General features: G+C 39.0%; 1 protein-coding gene across 1 annotated transcript in view; it reads right to left on the bottom strand.

Annotated features, from left to right (window-relative positions):
* Positions 1-2,809: 2,809 nt before the first annotated feature.
* Positions 2,810-12,221, bottom strand: part of ELL2 (elongation factor for RNA polymerase II 2) — a 38,112-nt gene continuing 28,700 nt past the window's right edge. Inside the window, exons 10-12 of the mRNA XM_053409023.1 lie at positions 8,918-9,089; positions 6,452-6,496; positions 2,810-4,301 (exon numbers count right to left, since the gene is read on the bottom strand). Of these exons, the coding sequence (XP_053264998.1) occupies positions 4,185-4,301; positions 6,452-6,496; positions 8,918-9,089 (334 nt within the window). The 3' untranslated portion in view covers positions 2,810-4,184. The remainder of the gene's footprint in view (positions 4,302-6,451; positions 6,497-8,917; positions 9,090-12,221) is intronic.

Raw genomic sequence — 12,221 nt, forward strand, 5'->3', positions numbered from 1 at the left:
CAATGCTTGTTTGTATAGACTATTAGCCATGAGGACTCGTTAAAATTCGTTCAGGCCTCGTTCTAAAGGAAGGATCTCCAGATGTACAAGGCCCTGCCACGTTGACATTTGGCCAAGATGCTAGCTCAGCACATATTAAGTTAAAAGGTGCCACATTCTGGATAATCATCTTCCCAGCAGGACCGATGGGAGACCTTAAATGCTGCAGGAAGCAGTCTTAAGCCGGCCAGTACATACTGTGTCTATTTGCAGCATGTTCTGTTCTGTGCAGAGATCTTTGGAGGTCATGTCCAAAGGTTTTTTGTTTTGATCTGCCTCTCGATTTAATTCAACCGGACATAGATCCATGATACAAATCCTGCCTTTTGTTCTTACCTTGGTTTATTATATTAAACCCTTCCACAGAACCCATAGTCTCTGAAGTCCCCGTTTTCAACATTAACAGATCTGAGTGAAAAATGTTTGTAATGTTTCCATTACAAAATAAAAAGCTGCCTGGTTGGTGTTTTTTAAAAGGGAATTTTAGTTAAGAGTAAAGCAGTTTCATAGGCAAGACACTTGAAAATATCCGGTTACTGCCCTATAATTCATATTTCTAATGTTTGATTAGTAGTGTTAGTGAGAGAAACTGCATAAACCATCTAGTTCAGGCATAGGCAAACTTGGCCCTCCAGATGTTTTGGGACTACAACTCCCATCATCCCTGACTGCTGGTCCTGTTAGCTAGGGATGATGGGAATTGTAGTCCCAAAACATCTGGAGGGCCAAGTTTGCCTATGCCTGATCTAGTTAAAGGAACTGAGGAGTTCACCATAGATTGTCAGGAAGAAAGTTTTAATTGTAGACAGACATACTTGTATGCTAAATACTACTTTGGACATGCCTTTTTTGTTTTTTACTGTAACTCATTTAGTAAAAGAAACAGCCCTCACCTACTAGATAATACAGTTCCTGTTCCTCTTGTCTTAGGCCATATGCATACCATACCTTGAAAGCACACGGCTTCCCCAAAAGAATCCTGGGAACTATAGTTTACCCTACACAGAACTAAAATTCCCAACACCCTTAACAAATCAAGAGAGCACAGGATTCTTTGGGGGAAACCATGTGCTTTCAATGTATATAGTGTGGATGTGACCCTGTTGAATGTGATTCTTACCTGCCCCCCTGATCTACTGGGAGGTCATAAGGACGTCCTGTGCTGTTTCAGAGGAGTATGTATTTAAAATTTTAGCAACAGAATTACACTACTGATGTTATCTCATTGACTCAGTGCACTGCCATTTTGGTTCCTGGCCACAGCTTTGTAACACTATTATTAATTTGGCACTGTCAATATATGTGACCCTTAACAATTTATAATACTCTGTTTCCAGAGCAGTTGCCATGTTAACCTTCTGAAGCAAAAACAGCACTTAAATGATAACAAAATCATATGCATTTGAAGTCTAAAGTTCGCTTTGTCCAGCTGCGGGAAATGAATTTTGTTTGCAGAAATATTATGTTAAGGAGAATGTGGATTGAGAGGTTAGTGTGTGGAACAACTGGACATTTCCCAGGCCTCATGGAGAATGTGCACATAATCCGCCCACAAAGAAGGAATTGTGCACATTTCCCAGACAATGTATGTAGTCTCCAACTGGCCTTGGTAAATACACATATATTGACTGAATTTTGTCCATTCTCAGGTCATTATGCATTATGTCCAACAGGCTTTGAGAAATCCTGTCAACGTATACACAAGGAGGATGGAAAGAGGGAAAATGTAAGGTGGGGGTTCAATGGCAATGAAATGTGAAAAGTACATTCAATTAACACTTAAATGTATATTAAATATAATGCACTGGGCCAGATAGTGTATCTTGTCTAAGGCCATGCTGTGGGTTCATGGGTGCACTGAAATTTGAACTTAGAACTTTTTGTTCATAAATCACTTAGCTATACTGCTACAGCAATTCTCAAATTACAGTTCATTTAAAGTAGTTGTCAGCTTTCAAGGCATGTAATGATGGAACCTTAGAGAAATAACCACTCTTCAGCTACTTGTAAACAAATTTGTAAAATCATGAAGTGCATGCAACTTCACGGGTGGGTTTATTTTGCATTATGATGTATTACAAATGCAGCATTAGTGCTTTACAGTCTCTCTGCCGATTAGCTGTATCACCACTTTGAGCTAAGTAACCATCATTCTGGTTTTACAACAGGGAGGAAATGAGATGGAGGAAGTGATTTGCCCAAGGCCATGGCTGAGTTAGGTTACAAACCAAAGCTTCTCTGCCATTCAGGCTGATGTCCATGCACTTGCAGCAGATTGAGATTTCCCACTCAAGTCTCGTGAGTAACAAAACTACATACGACAACTGGTCAAAAAGAAAAAAAGTTAACACCAGTACGTAGCAGAGAAAAATACCAAGTTTGATATTACTGTTGGGTCCTCTATGCAAATAACATTAACATAAAAAAGAATGTTGCCAAATGCAATTCAGAAATTTCTGCATCAGTCCACTAAGCCTTGAAAGCCAATACACCAAAAAAGTACTCCTGAGGAAGAGGTTTGACTGTAGTAAGTCATAATATGTTAAAATGACTACACTAAAAAGCTGTGAAATTTTATGCTTTGTGGCTAAAATAATGAGCTGTGAAGAGGTACATGGTTTCTTGTGAAAAATGTTCCAGATATTATTTTTTGTTGTCTTTAAAATCTGAGCCCAGCATTTCAGAGTTATATGTGTATAACGCTTACGGTATTTGAATGAAATGTACCATGTTCTGTTGTTCTGCTGTACAGCAACACACAACAACTGAGTTGATGCTGGAGACAAGTTTATTAAAGATACTACCAAAATTTTGGCAAACATTCCAAAAAATAAAATAAAATCAGACTTGTAAACATAATGCTTCCCTTTTCAATTGGCAGCACTTTTGAAAGAAATATATTAAGACAAAAGAAAAGACAAGTATAAGTCAATTTTGTGACCAAATAACTTATGTTCCCACATGATAAAGTGACGGTTTAACTTAAATTAAACCAATTAACTGCATGAAATGAAAGTTTGTGCTGTTTGATGATCACAGTATTTTATAGTTAAATACATCTTTGTTATATTCCTGACACACAGGAAGAAAAATCTTTAAATATACATTTCATGTAGGCAATAGCTTCATTGCATATTCTCTTCAAAAATACTTTTTATAGCAGTATATAAATAGGTCACCTACATGTTAATTTTATAATTTTGCCCCAAAACTATAGAATATTTTTTTTGTAAAGTATCAATTTTTCCTGGATAAGAAAGCTGACAAATCGTTGAAATTGTTGAAATGGAAATATTTGTCTTCCAGAACAGATGCAGCAGTTTTATTGGAAGAAACCCCTGCATTAACACTTGTCAGTTGTCAACCTGAACATTTGGCCTATATAGCAGATTTACTCCCCAACTGTGTATGCACACAACCCCCCTCCTCTCCCTCTCTCTCTCTCTCTCTCTCTCTCTCTCTCTCCCTCCCATGCACACACGCAGACATACACACACACTTATTTCAGACACAGTAGTGCTTCCCATTTTAATGTACTGGAAAGCAGTGTTTATGGAGAAATGGATTAAGTACAATTCAGATACATAAGCAAACAATGTAAGGCAATCATTGCAGTGGGGGTTGAAATCACAGAAATAAGTTACTCTTGTTGATAGGTGTGTGCATGTGGGCATTCACACATACACACCTCTGAACCCTCCAGAAACAATGTTTATTTTATTGTGCAAATTTTTAAACTTTCTACCATTTAAGGCAAATCGTTTTTGCATTAACAAGAAAAAGTCAGGAAGAAAACAGGCTTGTAATTCATCCAAAAGCATCTGCTTCTGCTACAATTTATATATATATATTTTAAAAATGTGCACAACCTCAGAACTACAGAGACTGGATCCCCAGTACCCAATGGTAAAATGATTTCCATGGATAAACGAGTAAATGTTAAGGATAAAAAGGGACCGGGGGGAAAAGCAGCTTCAACTATGCAGGGAAGCAACATCCTCACCATCAAGAAAAACAGCAACTCGGCCTGCTAATGCTGAAACTCCCGCATTAGAGATTTCACTTTGTTTTTAAACCTTAGAGCAAGTCATATGGAATTTTAAATAAATAATCTTTAGTTTATTCACATCTTCTGGTCCAGAGCCCTAGTGCCATGACTCTGCGTGCCGTTGGTCATATTCACCTATAAGTCTCTTAATGTGAGCCAGCTTGTTGTGGAGATATTCACATCTGTACTTTTCTTCATGGTAGTTAGGACTAGACTGCAACAGAAACAAAAGTAAAATTCTAACTATATACAGAGTATATATTTAGCATATTTATATCTCATCGTCCTGACACTGACAGTATATGACACAAAACATTGTTTATATGTTTGCATTTCATTACTTTTTAAATCACAGATAAAACAAAACCTAATCTGTCCCCCCCCCCCACAAGCATCTCCTGAAACCCTACCAATTCAGAAAGAATAGGAACCACCACAAAGTTGGGCTCTTAAACCCATCTCAGATACACAGTTCACGAGGACACCATGGTCGTTGGCACTGATGCCAAGAGGTCCTGCACAATAATCAGGGACAAGCTTCCCCTGTCTAGGATCAGTCAGGGATGTTTCAGTCACAAAATTGGAATAGAAAACAGGCTGAAGATTCAGACAATCAAATTCCATAGAGGAAACTTTTGATTTCAGGGTTTTTTTTGTTAGCCTTTTTTTGTCCTTTGTATGTTATACAACCCATGCCCAGGCATTTTCCATAATTAATCAGATAGTTAACAAAACGTACGCAATTATACAGTGTAATTCACTGTATTCTGTTCTCTGCCTATCAAGGAACTTGTGTGTTTTGCTTAAGGCTGGTGACAGATCTGGCAGCGACCACGTTTTAAAAAATGAGGGTACTTCCTTCTCAGAGAATCCATGGTGTAACCTGAGACAACTCTTGACATACACAGTATTCAAAAGGCATATCTAACTAATGCTACATTGGAACAAGCAATGTTCAAATACTACGTGGCCTTGCGGTTACAGTGGAGGTTGGCTGCATATCGTACTGCAGTAGAAAGGACAGGTGCCATTTTGTTTCAAAACGGGACCAGCTGAGATGTTTGTGAAGTGCTTTATGTGGACCCAGGATGTACTTCTGGAGACATAGTGCATATAAAGTGTGTGACATGTCCACAAATACAGCCATGGGTTCCCAGAACTAATTTGATCACTGTGGTAACTGAAAAAAATGGTTACCGCACAAAAGAGAATTGGGCACAGCTATTGCTTTTGGACCCATGGCTGAACCAGATCATGTACTACTTCCTCCACACTGCTGGGTCCTTGGGTCGCTCTCACAGTTTTAACATGGGTTTAACACACATGAATTGACCCAGAATTTTTAGGAACTCTGTAAAATTCTGGAAGCAGGAGGTACAATGCAGGGAATACTAGGTACTTCTAAATCCTACTGTGCAGGGGGAGCCCAATGAACACAGTTACATGAGATAAGATGAAGCCTCTTGCACTTTAGTGGGATTCAGACATTAATGTATCTGGATTGCTCATGTGAAAAACACTTGTTGGGGGGTTTATACCACCCTCATCTGCCTCTCTCCACCTCCGGCAATGGGACCAGCTGATGTCCTTCTCAGTTCATGTCTCTCTGGCAGAAGGCTCCTCCCCAATCCTCAACAGATGGTTCTTCCAAGGCCCGAGTGACTGTCACTTCCCTTTCCAGCTCTGCTCTGCTTCCTAGGTTATGTGCCCAGGCTCATAAAGTGATGCAGCCACATAAGGCATACAGATGCTCAGTACCATATTTGCAATTACTCCTTCAGTTTTAAGCAGCAAATGAGGGAGAGCACATAAGAAGAGGCATATGGTCAATTAGAGCCTCATTTCTAAGTCACATTTCTAAAATTCTCATTGTTTTAAGAGCACTATTTATAATTCTGAATATCTGGGATCAATACCAAGCCTTGGCTGTCACTATGGCTAGAGGATTCAGTTGGAGAGTGGAATGCTATAGAAGGCAGGACTAAAATGTGTATCACTCATATGAAGATTCACAATTCACATTGATCATAGAAGCCAAAACAAAACACTTGCCACAAAATTATTAAAAACAGACAAATAGAAGCATTTGTCCAGACTTAAAAGCAAGCCCAATGCAATGAGAATCCAAGAGGCAATGATCCAATATGGTTTCAGTATTTAAATACACGTCACCTAAATATGTGTTTTAATCCATTTCACTGTAAAATTAGAAGTGCTAGAATTCTATACAGTGAAGCCAATATGAGTACAGGAATTTGGTCTTTTTGATGTTAACTCTGAGCTCTAATTAATCCTATTCAACTGGCATGGCATACAGTTTTATACATACACCATACACAATAATTAAATAAAGGTTATACAAACCTGTTTGATCTTCCGATATTCTTGTAAAACTTCATCATGAAGGATCTACAAGTTTAAGGATAAATTTATGGTTACTAAGTACAGCTAGCAATTAACAATTACCTTAAGATTAACTGAAGACACTGTACCACACCTGTACAGTAAGAACATCCATCTTACACATTCCTGGATCACACATTCATTTTACCAAAAACTCCCACTCTCCCCTCAAGAATTGGGATGGTGTGAATTTGGTATTACAGTTTGAAAACCCATTTGGTAGAGCCCCTCATTTCTGCCTTCTCTGCGGAAAAATAATTGCTCACTAATAGAGAAGAACAGTCAGTAACAAAGAGTCACTGAGCCAGTTCAGACAATCATATCTCAGCTTACTAGGCCAAAATATGAATAAGAATTTAAACCAACTTCAAACTGTTGCTTAATGTCTTGGCTTGTTCTGGAGCTGGTATCCCTGGAATACTGAATCTACAGTATCCCAGTTTGGATGAAACAGGAAACTATGATTTGTGGGAGAACCTTGTTGTTTTGATGGATGTCATTGGAGGCTAGAGCTTAAACACGCCACCCCCCCCCCAAGGGGACTATGAACTTAAAGCAATGTTGAGATACAACTTATGTTTAAGAGGAAGAACATGGGCCAAAAGTCACTGTGGAGGTGAGAGAAATTTTGCAACGTATGTGTGAAGCGGTGCAGGGTCTCTGGAGATGCTTCTGATGGGAGCGGGAGGTGGTCACCACTTGTTAGCTATACTTGGAGAAAAATACCCTGCCTTCAGACTGAGAAAGAAAATGGCAATTTCCTGGAACTTGTTGATCTAGCTGACCAACTGAAAGGAGAAGACTATAGTTCCTTTGGAACTTCCTACTATGGGATGGAAGGGACAGGAACTGGGCAGAGGAAGACTGGAGTTATCCTTGAGATTTCAGCTGTCCACCCCAATCACAATGGAACAACAATACAGTGGTACCTCGGTTTACGAACTTAATCCGTTCTGGAAGTCCGTTCTTAAACCGAAACCATTCTTAAACCGAGGCGCGCTTTCCCTAATGAGGCCTCCCGCCGCCAGTGCCCTTCCACTGTTTGGATTCCGTTTTTAGACCAAGGTAACATTTGCAAACCGGGACACTACTTCTGGTTTTGCGGAGTTCGTAAACTGAATCGTTTGTAAACAGGACTGTTCTTAAACCGAGGTACCACTGTATTGTGAACAGCCAGCAAAGAATGCAGTTTAATACATCAATGGCAGACACACAAGACCAATGAATGTCAACAACTGGATTTATCAGATCACATCTGGACTGAAGAGAAAAGAAATATTGCTCCTCACTTGATGTTATATGAAAAGTTAAATAATATAATACAATGAATAGAAATCATTAAGAGTGCAGCTGTTGACTAAGTGATAATTTTGTAAAATGGAATGTAACCAGAGATAAATAGGAGTATGAAACAAAGTATTAGTAGATGATAAAGACGCATCAAGAATGGCATGTGGGAAGCCACTTAAAACAAAATTGTATTAATTTGGAGATAATTAGTAGAATTTTCATAATCATGCTAAATTTTGGAAAACCAATAAAATTGACAAAAAAAGAAACAGGAAGCTATGGCTAATTAGAGGCTTTCTGGTTGGTTGGTTTACACTGCATGCATACAGCTCCTTTGCTCTTCCATTTGCAGTGTGAGCAAATGTTCATCTCAGTTTATTAAACCAAGATATGCTGAATGTGAATGCTGAATGTGGGCATTGCCTTTTAGCATCAGAGAGCTTTCCGACTAGACACTTTAGGAAGTCTCCTCTCCTGCTGTTCTGTTTGTGCTAAGCAACACTCCAGGGGTTAGAGGCTAGGACAAAAGAACCAAGTTTATACAAATAAATATATTGTTGATCCTACCACAACATGAGCGTCATCCTGCTCTTGCACAACCCTTTGCCATCACTAATCATTGGTTTTAAGACTCAGCAGCAAATACTGCTTCTCATTTATCTTAAAGTAACCTGAAGGCACAAGACTGATGAACCTCTATCCCTAATCACTATATTGGTTTGAACCAGAGAATGGGAGTAAACACTGAGGATCAGTTCATGATTGATATGTAAATAATTCTCCTAAAATAATCCAATACTAGTTTAAGCCTTGCCAAGGAAAGTAAAGATCCATCACTTCCCAAAATAAAAAATGTGACGGGGTTTACAAAATAGAACCAGCCTCTGCCAAGTCTCCAGGACAGGAATGATCACAATTGTGGAACATTTCCCAAAAGTTCTTCTCTATAAGGCCTCCATGGAGGGATTTGGCACATGGAAGGTACAGTCAAAAGTTCTTATAGAACTTAACATTATGGCCATACCATGGGGAACAGATGCAACGTACGTCCAACAATACTAATCCAAATCATGAGGCATACTTGGATGAAGGTTAAAGCTGCATTAACATCAGAGGAAGGTGGAAAGCAAGTTTTACCTGATATTCTTTTGATCCTGGAGAAACCAGCTTACGCTGTGCATCTAGTTTCATAAACCTTCTAGTAACACTCTCCATCCTTGCATGCAAGGTTCTATATTCATCATATTCTGCGTTGAAGTCATCCTTGTAACTTTGTCGTTGTTCATAAGAGATAATAGCTATGTATTTTCTTTTTTTAAAAAAAGAAGAAATAAAATAAACAAGATTTAAAATTCATGGTATTGTAATTTTTTTAAAGGGTACCATAATTCACTTCCCCTTAAAAACTTATTAAGAGGTATAAATTACTTAATTCCCCCTTCACTGTCATGGTGATCTAACCACCTTTTAACTAGTCAGAATTTAGTTTCTGCAATCTCCAGGTTACCGGTTATTTTGTTCAAAAAAATGTTCACAATGACATGCATTTTTTACATAGGAACCAAGAATATTAAAATCAAACACTGCTGGTTTTTAAAATTCTTCTGTGAATCTGATTATAGTTTATATTTCCTACAATTAATACAACTGAAGGACCTTTTAAATATCAGGCAAAATCTCATGACTTGGGTGGACTAAAGAAGTTAATAAAAAGCCCAGGTGGCTAAGACTTAAGAAATAGTTACAGTATTGTATCAATTATGATTCTGTAGGAGGAAAGATAAACAGCTTCCACCTCACTGAAGATGTTTTAGTGGAATTACATTTTATGCAATCAACCTAATTGCTGCTTATTGCTACATATCTCCAAGCCTTCCTCTCTGCTGGGTTAGGGGAATTAGAAGGAACAATATTATAGATTGTCTCCTTTCTGTTCTTGCATTGTTCTACGTTATACTCTTCACTTTATCATTATTCACCTTTTCATTGCTCTTACCATGCAACAGCCCTCTTTAATTCCCTAAACTGGCTTCCTGTTTGCTCCTAGATCATGCACAAGATTCTTATCCGTACCTTCACAACCCTCCATGGCCTTTGCCTTTCCATATTCAGTTCTTGTATCTTGACACAACCCTAACTGTAGCTATTACTCATCCAGCTCCACCCTCCTCAACTATCTGAAGGTCTTCTCCTACCTGAAATAACTTCACTCTTTGCTGCCCCTTCTACCCAAAACTGTCTCCCTGAACACCTCCATGTTGTTTACTCTCTTCAAGTACTTCCTCAAAACCCGCTTTTGCCATGTTATGAAGCCTCTGGGACAACCCCCAGTCCCAATAGCCGATTGTAACTAAACCCAAGTACATTTATGAGAAATAATGGTACATTCTACTTCCATTTACTGCCGCCTCCATCACTCTCCACTTCCTCTATTTCCCTTGTGCCTATTTTTAGACTGCAGGTGCTTAAAGACCCGTTTTCTCTCTTTTTGTAAAACGCCATGTACATAGGCAGCACTGTAGATTAAAAAAAACATTATTCCACTGGCCTTGGAACCCTTTATCTGTTTTCTGCATGACTGCTAACAAACAGTGCCTTTGGGAGAGAAATTGCTAGCCACACTGTCAAGTGAGTTTCTACAGGAATACAAGACACCATCGTCTCAGATTTTTCTGCACAAAAGGAATGTGTGCTGCCCAAGTAGAACAAAACGGGGCTCTGTGCCAGTTACAGCTGATATGCGATAGACATGTGCAGGCAGCGTGATTCCAGGGACAAGGGTCATGTGAACATGATTGGAGTCATTGCACTCTCACCGCCCTGTTGTACAGTAGCACTACTGGGCAAGGTTGTGTCAGCATTTTGATTCACAACATTCAAAAGCACACACTGCTCTTTCTCTCTCTTTTTTTTACACCAAGGGTTATTAGGTTTACTGCATGTATTTAAATCCCCAGTATGGATGGTTTTTTTTAAAAAAAAAAATCTTGTTAGAGAACGAGAAGTAAATCTCTTTCCAACACAGAGGGGTGTTGGAAAAGCATTTCAAGTAACTCATAAAAATGTGCATTTCATTATCTTTGTCTCAAGAAACAATTACAAACAGGACATACTGAAAATCAGCAACCAGATGTTTGAAAATAGTTACTTTTCAGCAGGATTTCTACAATAGCACTAACTAGTTAATTATTAGTGAATAGCTAAATCTGTGCCTGCTGCAAACTGGACATCTACCAAGAGGAGATGTTATGTCTGAACGGTGCAAAGTTCTAGTTGTAGAAATGTTTACACCCCAAGCAGGCTGCAGTCCCACACCACTGGCACTGCTGAGAGGCCAGCTCCATCAGATGTTTCAGCTTCCTCAACTATCACCTGACAGCAGCAGGAAAGACAGCATCAGGTTGCAGGAAAGATTAAGACTGAAGCAGAAGAGCAACTTTTGGCTCCTCCTCTCCTCGAACCATTTCTGTCTCAGCTGGTCATTAGAAAAACTTAACTGAGAACTAATGCCCGACTCCCCCCCCCCCTTTCCTTCATCCTAATCTCTTTTTCTTTTGTGTCTCTTTTTAAGCCTGAGGGCAGAGACTGTCTTATCACTGGTCTTTGTGAGGCACTCTGGGAGCCTTTTCAGATGAACAGCTGGGTGGGAATGCTTTAAAATAAATAAGTGAGCTTAGTTGATTGGACAATATTTTTGTTTTTACATCCCCCACCACTATCTCATCTAAGAAGCACACACACTCCACATGATCTATTTCAAATTTTGGAAAAACAACAATGATTTTGAAGCACAGACATATTCTGGGGAAGAGGAGCAGAGAAAAGTCAAAACAATAGTATTTTTTACATGAAGTTTTGCTGTTTTTATTATAAACAGTCATAACCCAGTCTGCATTGCAATGGCTTTTTCAAAACAGGTGTAGCCTGCTAGGCCACAGGAATATTCATGCAGCCATACATTCATGTTGTTTTGATGCCCATTTGTTTCATTGACTGCAATGGCTTTTGTGTGCTATTATTCTTTTTCACTCCCTTTTGCTTTCGATGCCATTTATCAAGGGTGACCCACGCGATTTTGTTGTCAACAAAATCACATGGATTGGCATGGCAAAATTAAACGGAAAAAAGGGAAAGGAGAAAAAATGGTGTTTGTAATCACCCGGTGCCAAGGGAACAAAATGGATGCAGAACATACCAAAAAACAAAAAAACCCCCAAAACAAATAAATTCAGGTTGCTGAGAGTCATTTGACTCCAAACGTCTGGGAACAATTTGAATTCAGCCAGCTATCTCATCTAAGAGAGTTGCTCTTTTAACAGATTACACTTTCTGGAAGGATGAATGGGCAGATCTCAGTACCAGGAATCAAGATGGCAGGCGAGCTAGCCAAAGAACACAGGTACTTTTGACTATTTTATTCTTATGAAAAGGCCAGAGGTGA

Source organism: Podarcis raffonei, chromosome 11 (assembly GCF_027172205.1).
Source record: "Podarcis raffonei isolate rPodRaf1 chromosome 11, rPodRaf1.pri, whole genome shotgun sequence".
Taxonomy (NCBI): Eukaryota; Metazoa; Chordata; class Lepidosauria; order Squamata; family Lacertidae; genus Podarcis; species Podarcis raffonei.